The sequence below is a fragment of the Athene cunicularia genome, assembly GCF_003259725.1.
Source record: "Athene cunicularia isolate RWA chromosome 6 unlocalized genomic scaffold, athCun1 chr6_part2, whole genome shotgun sequence".
Classification (NCBI taxonomy): Eukaryota; Metazoa; Chordata; class Aves; order Strigiformes; family Strigidae; genus Athene; species Athene cunicularia.
This window is the reverse complement of record NW_020799106.1, coordinates 1,616,814-1,638,729: the sequence shown is the minus strand read 5'-3', so window position 1 is coordinate 1,638,729 and position 21,916 is coordinate 1,616,814. Positions and strand designations below refer to the sequence as shown.

At 40.1% G+C, this 21,916-nt stretch overlaps 1 protein-coding gene across 4 annotated transcripts in view; it reads left to right on the top strand.

Moving 5' to 3' along the window:
* The first annotated feature begins 5,192 nt into the window (after positions 1-5,192).
* The window catches only part of LDB3 (LIM domain binding 3), a 117,921-nt gene continuing 101,197 nt past the window's right edge, over positions 5,193-21,916 (top strand). For 2 of the 4 annotated variants that reach the window (XM_026851800.1, XM_026851799.1), the window contains exons 1-2: positions 5,196-5,424; positions 6,185-6,310. In XM_026851800.1, the coding sequence (XP_026707601.1) occupies positions 6,218-6,310 (93 nt within the window). In that variant the 5' untranslated portion in view covers positions 5,196-5,424; positions 6,185-6,217. Of the gene's footprint in view, positions 5,425-6,184; positions 6,311-21,916 lie in introns of all 4 variants that reach the window. The other 2 variants (XM_026851798.1, XM_026851801.1) reach the window with 2 other exon arrangements.

The following is a 21,916-nucleotide window of genomic DNA, read 5'->3' as shown; positions in this document are numbered from 1 at the left end:
CAAGGTCCTTTCCAACCTAGTTGGAGCGCAGGCTGCGGCGGAGGCCGGAGGGGCCGCGAGCGGCGGCGGGACGGCGGGAGCCGCCCGCTCGGATCCCTGCGGGTTTCAGGAGTTTCTCCGGTGGAAGAGGTTGCCCAGTGAAGCCTTTACGGGGAAGGCAGAGATGAGTCGGGCGGCTGACACCTCACTCCGGGAGCCTGCCCGGTTTGAGATGCCCGCTCGCATCCTCCCGCGGAGGAGCAGATGCGGAGGGCCGCGCCGCTGCGTCAGCAGGAAGCCTCGAGGAATCTGTGCGGTGGATGGATTACAGCCGCAGCGCAGGATCCCTCTCCTAAGCCTTGTCCATTCATTGCCCTGTGCCAAACCTCCGGCTCTCTGGAGGCGAGCCAGCACCGTAGAGGCCCTGTGACATCAGTGTCATCGCTCAGCCCATGTGGAGCTGACAATGAGCTGCACAGAGCCGCTTTAGCCATTTTTGTGTGTGTGTTTGGGGTGTTTTTTTTTGCTTTTGCTATTTTCTCCCATAATCCAAACCGGTCAATGACGATCCCCTGTAGCAAAGCACAAATTGCAACAGTTAGCAGGGTTGCTGTAAACTTTCCTCCTTTCAGCCCAGAGTCAGGGAAGAACGGTAAAACAGATCGGCAATGAGTTGTGCAGCCTTCTCATTCTGGTTCAAGTAGTTGTGTTAGAAACTGAGCCCTGCATCCAGTTGACCCATTTTATGATCTGAAGCGGGTAACTTGAGCGCTGTGCCTACCTATGTAAAAAGGACATGGTAACAACAATAGGTGTTTAGGTGTTCTTTACCTTAAAAAAAGAAATTTGATATCTTGGCAAGGTAGGTGCCATAGAAGTGTTAAGCATTACACGCTATCGTGGGGGCCTTGAAAAGCAAAGACTGAAATGTTGGTAAGGTGAGAACTTGGTAACATACACTTAAGTCTTTTTGTAACACAGAGCCGAAAAAGTCTTTGTAAACAGTCTGGACAGGTATCTTTTCCCTTCCCTCGGTAGCTTGTCTGTCCACAGGTACGGTTTCCTGTTTAACATAGTTACCAAAAACCTTTAAATCTTTTAAAGATCAAGTCTGACTGCACTACACTATGGTGTATACCCACATACCACCTTTTGTGGTAGTGAAAATGGGTTGTGACAGGAAGAAAAAGGCCACCTAGCAGGGGAAAAAGTGAAATGTCATTTTTCTCTCATGGTGAAGGATCTAGAGGTGAGGGTAAACAGCAAATTTGGTTAATTGGTAAGGTGATACTGGCAGCAGCAAACGGCCAAACAGTAAACAGTTTGAGCTGCATTTCTGAGGTCATTGTATTCCAGAGAAGGGAGATAATTGTCCATCCTTATATTGCTCTAACCACTCTCCCCAGCAATACTACATTCTGTTGGGACCCACAAATCCACATTACTAGAAAGGTATCAACAAAGCAGAATTTGGTGAAGCGGAGTGTGATAGAAAATCTTGCTTCTTAAGAAAGATCAAAATACAGGACTTAGGACAACTTGATAAATGGACTAAGAGGAACTCAGAAATACAGTTTTTGAAGGGGTGAAGTAAAGCTGTACGTGGAAGTACAGGTAGGATTAGCTCAACTTAGTTCCGAGCTCAGGGGTGAAGGAAGGGAGGTGGTAATGAGCTCTTGCATTGTAGAACAGTCTTGCTTTGGAAGCAGTATTAAACTTGTGCTGAACTTTGGAAAAAATCTTTGCTCTCAGTAATTACATTCATATTCAGTTTGACATTGGCAAGGTAGAAATTCGGAGCTAAAAAGCTTTTTACATCTCTAATGTGTTAAGTTTCAAATTCTTTGGCACTGATGAGCCAATATATAGTGCATATGTGCTATTTTGTCCTGTGGATTGCAATGAAGATCAGTCCACAAACACAGATATTGTTTCCTCATTATTCCATGTGGAATATAATTAACATTGGGTTAATTCAGAATTATGGAAAACTCTTAGGATCACACATATCAGACATCTGGTTCAGAGCTTGGGTTTTCTTTATGTATGTGTCTAGGTGAGTAGTTTCTTTGCACGCTCCCAATCCATTCTCCTCACCTTTCCACTCCTCTGACAGAGTGTAGATAATCCTACTGGGGCCAGTGCAGGAATCAGCGGGACAAAAAGAACAGGTCTGTCATAAAGCTGAATGCTGCCTTCTCATTACTGTCACTTCCTCAGGTGAGAGAGATAGAAACGAAGGCAGCTAATATTTTTATCTGATTGTTATTTTGTTTTTAAGGAATGTCTATCCAGATTGTTGAAGAACTTTTTATCAAAGAAGAAGTAATTTATTCCTTTGCAGGGCAAGTCTTGCACTTGCCTAAATAGAAACATAAAATGTTGTTGAAACCATGACCTTGCATGTGTCTTTTCATATGCCCAAGATACATAGTCTATTGCAGATCAGAAGTCAAACTCTCAAGCAATCTGCTGCTGAAATGCTTAATGATACAACATTGTTGCTGCAGTAACAGTAATTCAAGGCTCTTCTATGAGCACATCTGCCACTGCAGCTAAAATATAACCGGTGAGTAATGTGGCCAGCTTAATGAAGTAGTAGCAACTTGAACAATTGGAATTTCCATTACTTGTTTCCTTCCACCTTAATTTAGAATTGACACTAGTGGTTTTTATTTCATTCGCTTAATGGCTGTGCACTCCCAAGCATGCAGTTGTAGCTCTCCTGAAGTCAGCTCACTGTAGTACACCATGGTCTCCTAGCATATGTGAATTGTTTCCGCTAGTGTAACGTCTCTGACGTAGTTGTGGAAGGACAGCTCTGCTCGGGCCCGAGGCATTTGCTGGAGGGGGCAGCACTCTCGGCTGCCCGCAGGAGCCTGGTACCCATCCAGCTTCCTCACAACTGCTCCCATCACTCAGCCGGGGACAGCTCTGTGGGGCACCTGGTGAGCTCTGGGCGATTCTCAGTTTTGATGTCTGTAGAGAAAATGTCACCCTGCTCCTGGAATATGGTTTTTTTTCATTTAAATGTCACTCCTTACACCAGCGACCTCGTCTGACTCAGCATAGCTTCTGTCTGAAGGAAGGGAACTGTGAGCAAGTCATAGGTTTTGACGTAGCTAGAGAATGCAGGGAAAAAGGCACACCAAGAGAAACAAAATACTGTTATCTGAGCAAACAAAAAAAAAGATTTTTGGAACAGTCTAAAGGGCAGTTATGTAAAGCAACTATAATCTAAACATCACAAGCTTCTGAAGGCAAGGGGATTGTCTATTATGGACACAGTTTATTTCGTCCTCAGGTGTCACGGAAGGGTTTGCTGAGGTTTGTGCTTGTGGTCATGATGGCACTGGACCTGCTGCACCAATCCAGTTCCTGGGTTTGCTCTGCATGTTTGATATGGTGAGAACACCCCTGCCTCTCACCTTTGAAAACAGGGCAGGATTCAGATAATCATCTGGGTGGATTACCAGCTTTCTTATTTAGAGGCCAATTGTATTAAAAGTCAGTCGAAGGCGAGACCTATGGGAAGAGTGTCCTCAGGAAAAGAAGCTGTGACTACAGCATGAGCTGCTTTACTATTTGCACTTTGTTATTAGGCACAGAGCTTTCTCTGGGCAGGCAGAGGGGAAACAAACATCGGAGGAAAGGTCTTAGCGAGGCCTGGAGAAAGAAAACTGTGGAATATTTTTACTCCAGAATGCACCTGGTGGTGATAGTGCAGGCACGTGAAGGAGCTGTGGTGCTGTTGTGTTGAAGGGGAATGTTGGCCAGGACACTGGCATGTCCTCTACACTTTCTTTTTAAAGGTGCCGAGCTATGCTGAACATTCATGCGGACACAGAAACCAAAGGAGTAGGAACAAGTGACCTCAGTTTAACATTTCATTCAAATGACAGTGCCCCTAATGAGATGACCACTAGTTTCCCAGCACACCACCCAGCCTGAAGGATCTCACAGATCCTTTCAGATGTCCTAAACTGATAAGCAAATGTGAAAGTAGAAGCACATACTGTTTGATTAGACAGCATCTCTGTTTCTTAAGGCTTAGCTCTGTTCATTTGCTGTGCAGTTTTACTCTGTTCTGGGTTTTGCATCCCCACCCCCCTTTTTCTTTTCTTTACACAAATGACTGAAAATTTAGGTATAGGAAGGTAACATGCACAGAATTCACAGTCCGTATAAATGCAACCTCTCTTCCAATACTTTTTTTCTGTGATACTGTCTTTACTAGTGAAGCAATGACTTGCTATGTTTATCTTACTTCTGGTTTTATTCCATTCTCCTGAACCCTTGAAATGGAGCAAGAAAGGGCACTGAAAACCAGCAGCGAATTCCTAGGAAAAGGAAAGGAGTAGCTTGATGAGAATTTACCTTCAATCTTTTGTGTGTGCAAGTGACCTGTAAAAAAAAAATAAAAATCCAGTACTAGTGTTTAGAAAGAGAGCTACTAGGTAAACTGGCAGGCCTGAAAATTCTGCCATTTGAAGTGCAACAAGTCAGTTTTGTCTCCCCTCAAAGTTACCATCCAAACATCACTAGTTCTGGGCTCTTTTACCGTAGGTTATAAATGCTGTTGATGCAAATGTGTCCTAGAGGTATTTGTGAGACATCAGAAACCTGTTTTTGTTTTAATCTGTGTCTTACTGTTTGCTTTGGTTTTGGTTCCGGCCAGTTCTACTGCCACAGTGTAACTTTCATTCAAATCCATGTATATTGCTGGAGTTTAATTTGGACCTGGGACTAAAAAATATGGTTATGTGGTTTAGTCTAGTGTCTGGGTGGAGCTTAATTATTCCCTCGTACAAATGGCTTTTCTGCCACCGTGAATACTAAACAATCACTTATATTGCCTTATGGTTTTGAAAACTTATTGATCATCTTAGATGAAGACTGAGGTGCTGGTAATGTTTGCTCTCTGCCATTTCACCATCAGTTTTTCTATCATGTTTTAAGGTAGGTGTGTGGGCAGAGCAAACCAAGCTACCTCATTCTAGTGCATTATGTGGTTTTGTTATCTTTTTGATTATCAGAATAGAACCCAAGCTTTTTCCCCCTACCTTAACATAATGGGAATTAATTTCTAACTGGAGAATAAAAGCAGGGATTACAGGAGAGTGGTTCCTGCACATATCAATGACTTGAAAGGGGTGAGTGGTATTTAATGTTAGAGTAGAAGCTTTTTGTTTCTATCTGTAGTTCTGACAACAGCTTTTCACCTTCTTGTTCTCTTTATTTTAGATATTCCTTATCTAAGGCAGAAGTGCTATCCAGCAGTACTGAGCAAGGGCTATTAAGTTTTATGGAACACATAACAACTGGAATATAAAATATGAAAAATCAAGGAATGAATTAAGGAAGCACTTAGCTAGCTGTTTGTATTCTTAGCCTTCCACTTAAGTGTCATGCCTTTAGAAGACTTGCAGTGAAAAAATGAGACAGGTATGTAGTGAAACTGTGCTTGTGCCATGGAAGTGAAATGCTGGTTAGGAGTAAACCATAGTACCTCTTTCTGCATTCAAAGAGAATAAATCTTAATTTTCCATTGAGAAAGCAAGGGCTGTGGAACCAAAAGCCAAACATGAAGTTGTGGTTGTTTTTTTGTGATGTTAAATGCATGCACTATATACTTTTTTTTTTTTTCAGTTTAACAAACAAATGCAGAAGAAGGTAAACACTCTGTTTGGGTGCCTTTCCTGCTACATATGGAAAGATCTATGTAAAACTGTACAGGATGTATGAGATCTATGTATGTTATAGATCACAGTGCAATAAACATATGTCTGGAGCAGAAGTTACAAATACCTATGCACTGTTGTTAACAGATTAGTAAAGATATTTGGGTGTTTGGGATTTTAGCATGGGATTTTGCTTGCTTGTTTTATTATTATTTTGTCCATAAAGTGACTTGAGTATGAAGAGGGGCTTGAGAAGCCTAGAAAGATCTGTCCCCTTCCCCGGGGGCTATATTAGACTTCTGAGTCATGAAGTCTTTGCATAGTAGGTATCTGGTTACAAACCTTTTATGGGCCCTACTCAGCTGGGATATCAGCATCTGCATTATAGCTCCCATCTATTCTTAGGTGATATCAGAGCACGACTGAGCAGGCAAGGCAGAAAGAGAATTGCTTTTGTTATATAAAACTCTTCTCATTCTGTTTTTTCACACTTTCTCTGTCTACCCCATCTTTCTGTTCTGCAGTTCCTTGTTGGTGCCTTGTGAAAGAGGTACAAAATGGCTTACAGCGTGACTCTGAATGGACCTGGACCATGGGGTTTCCGGCTGCAAGGGGGCAAGGACTTCAACATGCCCTTGACCATCTCCAGAGTAAGTGAGCAAAAAAGCCTTTGTTGAGCTTGTTTAGGTTGGAAAGTAGCAGTGAACTAGTCATATGTACACTCTGACCTGGTCTAGCAAAATAGAGCACATTTGCACCTAGGTCTGAATAAAGAGTATAATGTGAACTTTAAATAAACCAGTTCAAGGTACAACCTGGCACTGATGATGCCTGAGGAAGACAGTTCTGCTTTGTGTATTTTTAAGAATGATGATACTGGCTCTTTTAAATAAGCTTCCAGTTCTATTTTGTACAGTGCTGTCTCTTTCTGCTGATAGGGGCGTCACTGGTGCTGTCTGTTTGGGGGGACGGGAGTAGAACAACCATGAATGGGAATATAAAATCATATTTCTAAAAAATAAACATGTAACTGCTTGTAAATGCATGAAGTCTGGGTGTTAAAACTGGACAAAGATAGGATAAATGTCCCCTCTTTTTGGGGGGGGGGGAGCAATAATTGCATGAAAATTAGACATGTCAAGCAGAAGACTCAATAGTGCTTAAAATAAGGTCTTAAATTATGCAGAAGCCTTCCATTTGCAGCTGAAAAACAGCATATGATTCAATAATTAATTACCTGGTGGTATCTATTGATTACATTCCATTTATTTCCTAGCCACCTTTTTTTGTCTTAAGACTAATGTTTTAAGGTGTTGCAGTGGAACACTCTTACTACCTGAGTTAGCTCAGTTTCTTAAGAAGTTTTTAACACTGGATGGTTTTCAGGACATTTCTAAGCATGTCCCTTACATACTCTTCTCTTACCAAACTAGATAGGTCTGTGTAACTTCTGGTTTGGTAACTGTTTTCTACTACCTGTTGCAGCTCTGTCCTCCTCTTTTTTTTTTTGGTTCCAGAATGTTCAGATCTTTTTGGAGACATCTTGGTTCTTCCACAAATCACCTGCAGAAGGTTTATTTTGCAGTGCAATGACAGAGAGGTTACTTATGTAATAGTGTTGAAAAAGACTACCAGAATGATTTAATCAGACAAACAAATAGAATACAAACAAAAGGTCTGCTCCACTGAAAAAAAAAAAAAGCCACCTACACTACTTCAAAACCTGTTTTTTTAATAATGAAAAAACACAGTCTGTTAGGTTGTGGGTACCAAATTGATATATCCTTGCAGCAATCATGATTCAAAGTCATCAGTGAGCTTCTGAAATCTTAACTGTGGTATTTCATATTTATACTGTAAATCTCTGTATTATTTGATCTCTGTTATGCACAATATTCCTTTCTCTGAAGACAGAGCCATATTTACCTTAATACTAAGTCCTATGATGATGAGAGGAACTTTTCATAACCCCTTTTGCAGAAGCAGCATAGTTATTGCAAAGAAGGCTGTTCTGTCAGTGTTACTAAAAACAAACAAGCAAAAACCAACCCAAAAAAAACCCTGCCAACAAAAATAGATTCACTTCATAAATTTATACTGATTTCACTATGGTAAATAGTTTTGGTATTTCTTACCTTATCCCACCTCAGGTAAGTACAGAGAGCTGCCAACATATTTCTGTAGGCATTTCCATGACACTTTGCAGCCTGCAACCTGTGATGTTGATTATTTCATAAGTAATTCAGACATACCTAGAGGCTGTCAGTCAAGGGCTGTGGCTGTGGCACTTGCCCTTTATATGACACCATTATAAATGAAACACCAGTTGTTTTCCAAAGAACCCATTGTCTCAGATTATAATCTTTTAAACTATACTGACTATGCCCAAAGGCTACATGATTCTCATGGGGCTTTTGAGAGCATATGATGAGCAGGAGTGAAACTGCAATGGCTGGATTCCCAGAGGTGTAGAGGAATTACCTCTTCACACAGCTGGCTGCATTTCCAGCAGTAGAAGTGTCAGAAAGCACTGTTAAATGTTTTGAACTTTTTCCCAGTGAGGCCCAGTTTTTAGCTGGGAGTATTGCTTTGAGATGGAATTGGATGTTGCAGCCTGCCTTAGGGAGAAAAGCAGGCATGCAGAAATGAACATAACCTCTTCCAGGGAGAGCTGGAGTAGGATTGCCTGCTGGTTGTGATATTTTTTAATTGGAACACACTGTAATGCATGACTTTTGATGATAATATTCTTAAAAGCCTATTTTTTCGTTAGTATCTTTCACATAAATATATGTCCAAACAGATCAGTTATTCCTCTAATCAGCAATTTGCAGTCGTAAGTGAGTTGAGTTGTGAACTTAGCCATAATTGCAATCTTACCATGAGGGAAAAGGAAAGCTGTACTTACTAGATGTACTATACATCCCCCATATATTTGGTGGGGGAGTGGAGGAGGGAAGGTAACTGGGAGGCAAATCCCCTTCCTTCTTAGGAAGGGCAGACAGCTCTAAATGTTGCCAGTGGATGCCATACACTTATCTATGGTCTGGTTTTGATCCACAGCTGTCCTGGGAAGGGATTAGACTTTCTATCTGCAAGATGAGTCCTAAACCCCAAATGCTTCAACTTAAAGGGTCTTATAATTGCTTTTAATACCAGATGTGCCATGGCCCTTTTGCCTATGTGTGTGTAGTATCCTTCTATGCAGGCAGATAGGGTTTACAGGCAGACATGCTCATTATACACTAGTTGCCCCCAAGCCATAAGACTATGGGTGGGCCAGAGAGAACAAAAAGATTCATCCTTTCACATGGAGACTCTGTGCTCTTCTGTCATGCTGTGAGAGAGTTGCCTCTGAGCTCCTGAGAAACATGACAGCAACAGCCTACCACAGTGGGATAGTGCATCCCAGCTGTAGTCTTATGCCTGCATGTTTCCAAAGACCTTCCTGAAAGGGGAAGCTGGTGTTGTGCCAATATGAAGCTAGCCCACACCTAGGCATAAAGTGGGCACCCTGGGCTCAGGAACTAGAGCTGTGGCTTAGCTGCCTGTTGACATGTACTCTGTCAGCCAGCCCCACACTGTTTCCACTCAACTTGTACTTCACCTGAGAAGCAGGGGAGAAAAACTGGTCTTTGAAGCCTACTAACAAAAGCACAAGATTGTGGCATTGCTAATGCTTCTGTTCAGGAAAATGCTTTTAAAACAGTGGGCAAGGAGGGGAGTTACACAGAGCGGTTTGGCACAACAGTTCAGTTTTAATGGACTCTTTTCTTTAAAATGCTGTCTGAGACACTTTCTTCCCTTCAGGTAGGTCCAGGTGATCAGCTCACTGCTGAATAGTCAGCAGCATAGACACAGGAGTCCCAGTCAGTCTGCTGGGTGGCAGGTGAAGATGTGTTCCCCTGAAATGGATTGTTCTGCTTATCTGTTCCTTATCTAAAAATAAGTGTCTGACTAATGTAGGGGGTGGGGACAGGAAAAAGGGAGACAAAAACAAGTGGAGAAGAGTTAAGGTCACTCTGCAGCTTTCACATTCATTTAACAATGGTGTTAAAAATTAAACTGGGAAGATTTAAAAAATATTTTTCCAGTCCCCACCCTGCAGATGATCCTATCCTCGAGAACAAATTTTGTCATGAGATGTCACGGGCAGGTAGCAGAGGTAGGAAAACAGTATTGGCAGACTTAGAAAAGCTGAGCATCTGTCAGTCCTACTGAAATGAATGAGCCTTGTAAGTTGTTGGCAATGCTAAGAGCCATCACCAGTGGTATTCATAAATCTAGTCTTTCCAAATTGACACGGGCAGCAAAGCAGGTTGTTTTCTCCTACTGCTTGCAAGCAGAATTCATTAATTTTATAGACCTAATCCTCTGTAAGAAGGCTTTTAGGCATAGTTAATTATCTAAGTGCTGTGTTGCCATGTTACCTAAGATGGTAAGATTGTACATGGATGGATGCAATAGCAGAGCTGCTTCATATATTTCTGCATGATTATTGCTGAACAGCAAGCTTTTCTAGTGAGACAGACTGGCCTGCAGGTGATGCGGTGAGCTGAAAGGTGTGCAAGAATTATCATCCTTTGAGGTACAGAAATATTATCCAGAACAGTGTGGTAACTCATGACTGGTATATTCATGCTTGTGATTATCCGTGCAGTTTTGTGTTTCCAAATAGAGGGTATTTTTTAAAGTTGCTTGGGTTCCAAATCAAAAGCCAGAGCCTGAAGCTGGAGGAGACAGTGTTTAAACAAAAGTGTTAGAGAACTAATTTTGTTTTATTCTATTAAATGAGGAAAAAGTTGAAATCTGGTGATGATATAAGTGCAGTGAGGGAGAATGGCAAACACCAACAGCAAAAAAATGAATTAGCTGATCTGTATATTTATTCTGATGCAAGCAGCCTGAAACAGCTCTTTGGGAGGAAAAAGTCTCTACTCTGGCATCTCCATGTCCATGGTCCATGTCTCTGGAGGAGCAGAAAGGCTTTTTTCACATTTGTTGGGCTCGCTCTTTTTATCAGCATCTTTTCCCGATGATTTCCTGTCCCTCCTCTACTCCCTAGCCCGTGCCAGCCTCTCCCTGTGACTGCATTTCCTTTAGAGGAACTATGTGAAGTGTTCATGTCCTGTGGGCCTACTGCATAGGGGGTATCGATACCTACAACAGGCAAGTGATGGGTGAAGGGAGTCCCTCTTTCCTTTTTTCTTCTATTCTTGAATGCAGGGAAACCTCAGATTATCTGTGTCAGACACTGTGCATTCCACAACTGATGGCAGTGTGGTGCTGTACATAAATTATAATCAGAGTGCAGTTTACCTTTATCGACTGACCTGAAGAAATTTAACAAGTTCCCTCGAAATGCTGATTCCGTGTCACCTGTTAAGCACCTATCTCTTGAATCGAATTGCTGAGGAGTTGTCCCACAACTACAACTGCAACTTTGAGAAGCTTTTTTATCTCCAAATGTGAAGTCCTTCACAATACTAAAAGCCATAGATTAGTATTTATAATAGTTGATATTCCACAGAACTAAAAGGTAGGTCTCATGTCCTATAAAAGTCTTCTTTTTGAACTATGATTCAGTAGAGATGCTTTCTTTTTCCCCCAAAACTCAGATGACTGAGTCAACTTTTGAGAGGGGGAGTGAGCCATTTAATCTAATGAGTGTTTTATGCCTACATAAACTGTAGTAATTTCTTATGCATGAGTGGTTACACATTCTTCCAGTCTTCTACAATTTAATTCAAAATAGTTCCTCATGAGAGAAAAATTAGATACTTTCCAGACTGACTTTTAAGAACACTCCAAAAATTTCCTGTCTTTTTGATGAAACAGTTGTTCTGTGGGCATCAGTATTTCTTTGGGATAATCTGCTTAATTTGTAGATCACTTCTTGAGCAACAGTCGCTCCATCCAAAGTTACAGCATTCTGAATTTTATTACTTTCAGTCATTTGTTATATGTACAGATGTGTCAGTATCATGAGAGAATGCTCGTTACTTTAGATGATATCTTTGCTTTCAAACTAATTTGCAAGCCACTTCTGGTATGTTTATAGCCACAGTTACTAGAAATTATTATATTTCTGTAAGTGTGAACCCTACAAGTAGCTCCTAAACCTCCTGTTTTGGTATTGTTCATTTGAGATGTTCCAGCAGTCAGCGTATACACTGTGGATGACAGGCCTGTGTGTAGGGCATTTGTGTGGCATGGTTGCATCTCTCATCAAACACAAGTGGCATGTGTATGTTGGACAAGGAGAGGGAGGAGGGAGCAAATCCTCAAGTTGCATTCTCTTTAAATAATACTGATTGGACCAGAGAAAGAGATGGGTTCTGGGGATCAGGAAATCCCTGGATACTGGGGACTTTCTGAGATGCAAGTCTCTGCTCTGAATAAAGCAGAGCAGAGCTTTAAACTTGCCCATGCAGGTGCTCTCAGAGGCGAGGCACTAGTTACAGAGAGACAGTGGTTTTGGTCAAGGCACGAAATGTCTGTCAGGTGTGAGGAGTAATACCAATGGGTGTTTCACTGAGCTGCTAACGCTTCAGCTGAAGGTTTGATTTCAACAAATACCCAATTTTTGTAATACCAAGCAGTTCCAGCACAAGATGTACTATTTTTGCCCTTCAGGTTAAACAATCATGATATATGTAAGAAGTTTTGTTTTCTTCCTTTCCAGAAAACATTCTGAAAAATCCATGCAGCTTGTTGTTTTATCTTTAAACTCATGATTTAGAGTGGAATTTTATTATAATTTTAATTTAAATCTTAGCATCATAATGCAATGTGCATGTACTATACTTGACCAAATAACTTTCAGGAAGAAAATAGAGCTAACTACAGCTCTTAGTCAAATGATTTCTCCTATAAATCAAGCAGGTGTTTGGAATTGAAAGGCAGCCCCTCTTATCTGTTTGTGTGATTAAAGTAATCACTAAATACTAAGCTCACTGCTGAAGGCCAGGGGTATATGAGGAGTATTATGTACTCTGCGCAGTATCTGTGCAGACATCAGGCACAGCTCTGTTTAAGGTTCTATTTCTCAATTCTATCCATGTTTTGAATTTCAGGGGAAACGTTTAGCCCTGTTAGAATGTAAGCCAGATTAATGTGAATAATGGCCTGTAATAGCTGAGGTGCTGGTTTAAATGATGTTACATCATCAAACCTGCTGCTCTGACTATTCTGACACATTATACATAACCCGTGGGTTTGAAGCATTTTCTTTATTTCACCTGCTAAATGCAGCTTTTCTCTTTGGGGTGTGATTGTATCTGAATCATCACTGCTCGTGTGGCATTATCCATGAAAAGAGCTCAGTGTATGAAATAATTAGGCTGAATGGCATCTATGCAATTACCAACTCAGTTATAAATACAGTCAGTATTTATTTGTGCTAGCTTACTACTCATGCCAAAACCCACTCCACAGTGACTCTGCAGCTTTCTCAACTCAAATAAGTTATGTTCCTTTTCCTCTTGTTTTAACATTTAATGATGTTCCTTAGCAACTGGATATTCTGCTCTGACAAATTGCTCAGCCCTTGACCTAGAGTTTATTTATTTGAGAATATAATTCATGTAGTATTTTAGGAAGTCCTCAGGTTCACTTAATTATTATTAAAGTTAATAATTTTACAGATCCTTTAGAACTAGTAAACACAGTAGGAGATAACCATTAAATTATGAATTTAAAGCTGCTAAACTCTTAGTGCTTTATAATTAAAATGCACAATAAGCTTTTTCCAGGTAGAATTTTTTATTAGTGTGTGATGTCTGAACTCTGTTAATGGCTGTCTTCATAACACAGCAGATAACTCTGTCATTAGCTCCATTCTGAATACGTTACTGCAGAATGTTCTCCAGCCAGTGGAACACAGAGGGAAATTAGCTCTGCAAATACATTAGCATTAACTTTCTATATCAGCAGCAACAGTTCCCATCTGGTCACTCTTGTTGTCTTATTAGTAGCATCAAGCATATGTTATTTTATAATTCTGTAAAATGTAATAAAAAACCCCAAACCCACAAACCTTTAGTATCACTATGAAAGTATCAAAACGGTGTACAAAATGCAATGATCTTCCCTAGAATCTAGCATTCATGGTGGACTGGAGCTAGCAGAGGAGACAATCTGGTGTAGCTGATTTGTGAGTGGCTAGAACATTCTGCACATAGGTACATGACATGCCACCATTTTAATGCGTAATAGTGTTAAACAGTATCCAATATAATATGAGATAATACTACTCTTTTTTTTCGCTGGGTTTTGTTGCAGGAGTAGTCAGATGCTCAATGTGCAGGTAAATTATTTATCCCCATTGAAAGATCATGAGAAGGGGAGAGGAAAGAGGGAAATTTTTGCTGAAAATGGTAAAAATCAATACTTGCAAGTCTTGAGGAAAGAGATTAATTGAAAACATTGTCTGGCAATGTCAGTTATGGTATGCTTTGAAATTAATAATGCTAATTGAAAGAAGGTGACTTGTATACAGCATGTTAAAGGATTGTTTCTTCTGTAATAGTGTAATTAAAGCCTTAAGTAAAAGGTTACCTGAGAGCAAAGTCTGAGAATAGGCTTTTTGTTACAATTGTCTAAATTCTTAAATCCTAATATAATAAAAATATGCTATAATATTTAATAAATGGCATGTCATAAAGGATTTAATTCTTGCTGGTACAGAGTGAGGAAAAGGATGTCAACAAGTGTGCTCTTCAGTCGCATTGTGGTGACCCATAATTTACATATCTTATATCTAAAAGCAAACAGTTATCACCTGTCAAAATGTGCTGCATAGGTGAGGAGAAGAAAAAAAAAAATGTACTTATCTGCTATCATAACTTAAAGTCCTAAAGAAATAAAAGCTTGATCGTGTGAAACTGACCCTGAGACATAGTCCAGCCCTACTGTCTGGACAGAAAACTTTCATTTTCAGATCCATGGAGAATATAATTCTTTTCCCCCAAATATGAAGCTGTTTCTGTGTTCTTCTGAGAGATTTTCAGGAACAAGAGCACCCAGCTCTTATTCAGAGGAGGAAGGAAGAACTCCTTTTCACCCACTGACTTTGATTGTAGGCACTCTTGTGTTTCTGGAACTAGGTATCCTGAAAACAATTCATTTCCAACTTACAAATGGCTCCAAGGGACATCTTGAACATGCAAGGTGACTCCTCTTTTTGTTAGTGGCTAGCAGCCATTTTTCCAAAAAGTCAATGAGATCTTGCTCTTCTTTTAGGAAGATGTAATGGGTCAAATGTCTTAAAGGCGTGCAAATCCCCTGGCAAGGGTAGAGTTACTTTCTGCACCTCCCACATGCATAGCTGGTGGTGTGATCGTCTCTGCCACAGGTGTTCAGTGCCTTGGACACTGTTCATAAATAGGTTTTAACCTTTCCCCAAAATCCTTCCAAATACACTTGATTTGTAGCAATGGCAGCTGAGGATTAGGAGGAACACAGCCTTTCATATGCTCGCACCATATCCCCTCCTTTCCCTTGCCCAGAGTCCAAATTCCAGCTGCTGGGCTATTTTGGCTCTCTTACTTGCTGCTCTTGGTGAGCCATACTTGTTAATAGACATAAACTCTTATTTTTATTAAAGGTAACAGGTTTAAAGGCACACACTTTAAACAATTTATGACTCTTCAGTTTAAAGCCAGTATTAGTGACAATTAGTATTTGTGGCATGAAGAAAAATAACTGTAAGGCATTGTAGTACTTATTATACCTGGTTAGGGTGCCATGCACACTCTTCAGAAGCCTCTGTGGGACTCTCATGCTATATTTAAAGCATCCTGTAACTTAGGAAGCTATTTTGAATTGGAACAAATGCTACATTTACCTCAAGCTTCTGGAATGGGACATGGTATCCAAAACTCCAAAAATACTACGTGTAACCCCAGATTCTGGTACATAGTGCCAGATCAGAATGCTCTGGTATTATGGTGAATTTGGGCTGCCTTTTCTTGATCCTGGGGGTCACTGGGACCATCCTGCTCTATTTGAGAATGTCAGCATTCTCTCCTTACCTAGTCATAGCTGGTTCAAAAATGGCCAAGGGCAGGGCTATGGCAGGTGTTTAAAAAAGAAATAGGCAGCCGAAACAAGATGTTCTCTTTCACTAGAGTTGGCTAAGATTAACTACTCTAGGAAATAAATGGTCTTTCTGCTAATTTTTTGACAGGAGTTGCAAAATACAAGTACCCTTCTGACCTACTGTCAAAATTGCTTTCCTGTCTAAAAGATCCTTATTACAGAATCATAGAATCACAGAATCATCTAGGTTGGAAAGGACCTTGAAGATCATCTAGTCCACTTATCTCACTTGTTTACTTAAATTATCTAGCAAATTCCTCAAGATCAAATCCTTTTGTCAGCTGTATGGGGTGGGGCAGGTGAGGATCTCTCCTACGTGTCTGCTTTACTTTCTTGATGAAAAAAATGGTCAAAAGTCTGTAAGTGTCATTATTTGTTTGAACAACAACAAACCAAACCTATTTAACAGCAATCTCTTCTCAGTTTCATTGCCTACTGCTTCGTACTGCTTCTTTTCAGTGTAGCATTTCTAGAACTTACACACGTGCTGTGTTGCCATATTGTTGTCAGTAGTTGAGGACGAGTGTGCAGAGTCACGGGCAGGAGGCTGGTGGGGGTGAGCCCCTGACAGAAAGAGTGAACTGATTCTGAGGGTGCCAGAATTGTTTGGCTGTTTCATCCCTGAGGCATAACAAAACTGTCATCTCTTCTGAGGGAGGAACTATCCCCCCCTGAGAACTGTGTGCCTTAGTTTTAGCAGTTGGCTGCAAGGACAAGTGTGGCTGTTGCTGTGGTCGGTGGTCATGTGGGAGACTCCTACCACTGGCTCTTAGCATTCATCCTTGGTCCGTTTGGGCTGGTTCTCTGCGGCTCCTCCTTCCCTGTGCCCGGGATGCTGATGTGGGCTTCCTCCCTTGCCCGCCCTTCCTTGCTCCACCCCACACATCCTTCCTCATCGGGGTCTGCCATCACTTCTCCGCGCCTGGCCTTGGATGATGTTCAGATTAAGTGTGCTGTGAGTGGAGGAGCAAAGGCATGAAGTCTGCATTTGGGGAGTGGAAGTTACAGAGCCTCCCACTCTGTTGTAATTTCTTACAGAACAGTGAAGGGAAAGAGAAAGAATGTGCAGGATGTGAGGGTACGGGAGGGAGTTGGCTGGACGGTACCTTCTGGAGGTTCAAGCTGCTCTGGGTGTAGCTGTGGGGTTCCCTGTTTCCCTGATTACATGCACTGCTGTATTAAATAATCATCTTCTCCCTGTGTTGGGGAACCCAAGCTGCAGCTAATATCAGTATAACCTCTGTGTTGAGAATAGAGTATATCTCCACTGAGAATTCCTGGAAGAGACTTTCCTTCCTCTACAGCTGCACATCCTATGGCCCACAAAATGATGGGTTTTGTCTGGCTCATCAGCAATTCCCTTTTCCTACATTTCTGTGCTTAAGTTTCTGCAGAGCTTTGCTTCCTCACACTGCAAAATGTAATTTTAGATTGTAATCTCCAACATTTTCTCTGAATATGCTGAGCATAGCTAGTAGCACACCTTAATCTTAAAAAAAAAAAAAAACAAACCAAAAAACATCAGATAGTGGTTTTGAGCATTTGTGCAAGTTCTTCATGGCAAAACACAGGAATATGTGCATCTTTTCTAAGCCCATGTTGTGTCTTCTGAAGCTAACATAATTTACTTGGTTGAGTTTCTAGAAAACATTCTTTAGATGACCTAAAGAAATAAGCAAGTGAGCAAGAGTTTAAAAAAAAAATCTGCCCTGTGGAGTAATGGAAACAACAAATGTGTAGAAAATGTTCCCTGTGAAGATGTGCTTGTGTATCCTAAATTGCAGTGGAGAGACCCCTATGACTCACAAAGGTCTGCATCTTCAGCTCACACACATCTAGTATTTTTTATTTTATGCAATTTGGTAATGTGTTTCTAGCTTTGGGAGTCAGAGGTGAATAAAGTGGGGGGAAAAAACAAAGCAGAATAAACCTGTAAACTGTAGAGAATTTGTGAATTAATTCAGTTTTCATTTCAGATCAGTTTAATCTAGACCCAATTTTAATCCCTTTCCTAGTAGGAATGGGAAGAAGCCTAAGGACCAATAATTTACATGAACGGGGTTGCTGTCTGGAAGAGTATGAAGTAATTTTGTTTTTTTCCAGTGTGTGAGGTTGTCATAGAGGTTATCCCAGCTTGTGGAAACATTCCTGGCCAAAAAAAGTGGTTATCACTTCCACAATATTGAAGGCATATTTGCAGTATGATTGACAAGATGAGGAGGTAGTATATAATTTCTTTGCACATCAAGGGACTGGCAGCGAATGAAACCAAAACTAGAACTTAGCTGCTTTATTTATCCCTTGAACAGGTGCAGCACAGGCAGCTGCAATAAGATCTTTTATACATTCCGCCCACGATTCCCTGGAGTTCATGTGTCCTAAAGACAACCTGTAAAGGAGGCAAGACACTCTCTTGTACAGTATTATATTTTATAAGTACAGTGTGAGATGCTGATCCTTCCCATGGGGAGGGAATTCAAAGCTGGGTCTGAGTTCCATGCCATTTGATGATATGGGTAGATGTCTCTTGCCACTCTGCGTGTTTAGCACAATGACTTATTTTGGTCTATAACTTTGTTGTTTTATTAAAACTCTTTCTAGGTCAGGAAACAGCACAAAGGAGTAGTTTTAATATAATTTAATACTTAAAATTATTTGCCTTATTAACTGGACATTTGGATAGTTATATCTGAGGAAAGCATCTCTAAGACGACTTGTAAACAATATTACGTTTTTGTCTACATTAAGCCTTGATCCCCACTGGTTTTGCAGAAATTGGATTGGGTCCCAATATTAAATGCATCTCGAAGCTTGGGAGGCCAAGGAAGAGTTCGTCCTGTGTACTTGGTTGTTAAGCCTCTTTGTTCGATGTGTAGATAAAGGGTTTGGAAAGAAACATTCCTTGCTGGCATTTAATTTTAGAACATCCACAGTGAATGTTCTGGCCTGGATGCCAGAAGTCCCTAGTTTTAATCTTCCCCTACTGTCTTAGTAGTGGCTCTCTGGCCCATACATCCACAATAGTATGAGACTGTCCTGTGGTGTGCTACTCTCTACTGTAAAAGCCAATTTTACAATGGCAAAATATGGATCAGGAACTAGCAAGAAAATCCCCCAAATTGCCGAAGTCTCTCTGAAAACAGAAGAGTGTGCGTGCCATCTTCCAAAGCTGTTCATATCCTCCCACCACTGCTGACAGTTACATCAATGTGATAGTCAGTAAAAATGTTTTCTCAGTGTGTCATAAGAGAAAAGCATTTTTCTGGCTAAATTCTAACACCCTACAAAAGCTGATGGTGACCACCTTGAAGAGGTGAAGTAGAAACATCAAATTGTTTCTTAATATTTGTTTGAATATAATATTTATTTGAATATATTTGAATATATTCATATATTTTTGTGTAAAGCCATAATATTAAAAGCTCCAGATCCTTATGTTTATTTCTGTTAAAAAAAAAAAAAAAGAAAAAAAAAAAGAAAGGAAATAGGATATCAAGTGAAAACATGTTTGTTTAGAAAGATAGCAAATTCTGAGAACAGATGAAGGAGGTGACTTGCAATGTCCTTGATAATTTTTCAGTTGAGCTTAGTTTTACATTTTTGGTTGGTACACAAGAAGTGTTCTCCTGAATATGTACTCCCTGTGTATTTATCTTTGGATGGAAATGTCCTATAGAAAAATCTTTCCTGCTTGTTTTTTTTTTGTGTGTGTGTGTGTGTGTGCCCGTGATGAACAGATACTCTTGAGATATATATATATATATATATATATAAAATAATATATATATATCTTTCCTCTGTTATTTGTCACAGCATGACTTATGTTTTGCCCACTTTATCTTGCTTTGCTACCAGAATAAGTAAAAATCTAGGATGTTTTGATGGTATCTTTTTACTTTTGTCCAGTTCCATTCCTTTAGTATTCAGGAACATGGAGACTTGGATTTTTCTCCCAGCTGTAGTGGTTTGTTTCTTTTTTGCTAGTCTTTGTGCGTTCCTTGCCTAGGTAGACAAGAATTTTGATATCTGTGGATGATTTCTTCTTGGATGAACTTAGAAAATTTGTCCAACGGGCTCATCATCTTCAGCTGAACTTGTGGGCACTGTGGGCACTGCTGTGACACCAAGGACAAATAGCCATTGGTTTGACTGTGCCTCTTGACACTTTCCTCTCTTTCTCTGGTGACTTGTATCACTTTGTATTGCAAGTAGGTTGCACCGTGACACTTCTCAATTTAATTAGATAATATAACAGAGTACTATGGCCTCATGTTTAAGGAGGGCTGCCTAGAAGCTGCACTTGATAGTATGAAAACCTCTGCCTAGCTTTGAAATACACTTCCTGTAGTGCATGAGGTGTTGAAATTCATTGTCTTTTTTCCTTTCTGTCCTTAGCTCTGACACCATCTTCTGTTTCTTGTGGCTAATTTTCATTGTAAAGACTAGTGGGAAAGAGAGACTAGGACAGGTCTTTATTTTTTGATTAAAATATACATGGTCCATTTTGTGGTAGGAGAGCACCGTGTTAAAGATGAGGTGGTATCCCTTTTGCTAGCTTCACTCCAACCCAGTCTTATCCTTAGTGTTACCATAAAAATAGCTGTTCATATCCTCTAAGTAGAAACCCAGGTAAAAAGTAACTACAAGACTGGACAAACTGCACGAATACTGGAAATGCAAGCATATAATCCAAGATAATGAGGTTGTTATCAACCTATGTATACACGAATATCTAGGATGCATGTGGAAATGAATGTTAGTTTTTGCTATTCCAGTCTTCCACTACAAAGCATTTGGCAATATCCTGCTAGGACTGGGGTAGTATGTTGAGGTGTAAGTTTGAATTGAGTGATGTCAAGAGAAATGCCAGGGTCAAGTCTGAAGGAAGAGAGGGCACTGTAAGTCTGTGTACTGGCACAGGACCATAAGGAAGAAGTTTAAAGGCTTGCCTAGCAGCTATCCTTCTATATCCTATTCTAATGAACACAAGATTATTTTAATTTAAACAAGGAAGATGGAAGCTTGGAGAATAAACAGTCCTGCTTCCACTTCAGTGTTTGCTCACAATATTTACACTAGGGTTCAGAACAAAGAAGACCTATTTTGTGTTGATCTGTGTTATTTTAAATACGTTCTGGTGTTGGTAGCAAAAAGGAATGTTCCCCAGTAGGGGTAAAAAACTCAGCCAACCAAAGAAAAAAGTAGCTTCTCAAAAGAGTTGGGCCATTAAAGAACCAAAGCTATTAAAAGTTTAGGTAGAATATAATTAAAGCATTATTTTGGTTTTGCATACTTCAAACTGAATACTAAGTCTCCGACATGCCCAGTTCCAAATGTCAAATTTTTTTTTTTTTTTTTTTCTTCCTGGTTTTATCAAAGTATCAAAGTATTGACTGAGTGAGATGCTATTGTTGGCAAGCCTTTGATGGACACTCCTGGAATTTCACTGCAGGAGCCATGACTTCTGTTTTATCTGAAATCTCACTGGCTCTTGATGACAGACAAACTCTGTTTTTAGCATTGCACTGAAGGTCAGGCAAATGACTGGTTTCCAAATAGAGTAACTGAAGATACTGGAACAGATTTATTCTTGGTATAATTCTACTAGTTCTGTGAAGTTACAGGGGAAATATATTTGTTAAGAAAGCCTTATGAGCTGAAGGATAATACTGCAGTTCTCAATCATTTGTGTATAAAAGAAGGTTGGAAAAAATATCACTTAATGTAAAGTTAAAATTCATTCTGTAAGAGAAATGCTACACTCACTAAGAGAAAAGTACTATTTTCAGCTGGTATAAACCAGCATAACTGCATTAAGGAGACTGAACACCATAGAATGTGGTATTTTTTCTAATATCAGAATCTAGCTCTAGTTTTTTAATCAGAGATGAGGTGGAGGTTTTCTGGCTGTGTATATCTTTTCAAGTTAATCTAGGAAATTTATAGGCTGCTTAGGTTGCTTTCCTAGGGGCGTTTGGGATGATTCCATTATTTTTTACAGATCTTTAATTTATCTACAGTTTTGGCATACTTCAAGTCTATAAACTGACTATCAAGCAGACTGCTTAGATATTTCACTTCACTTTTACGAGTTATCTGTGACCTTAATTCATATAGAAAGCGATAAATTGATTTTGCAGACGGATCAAGAAAAG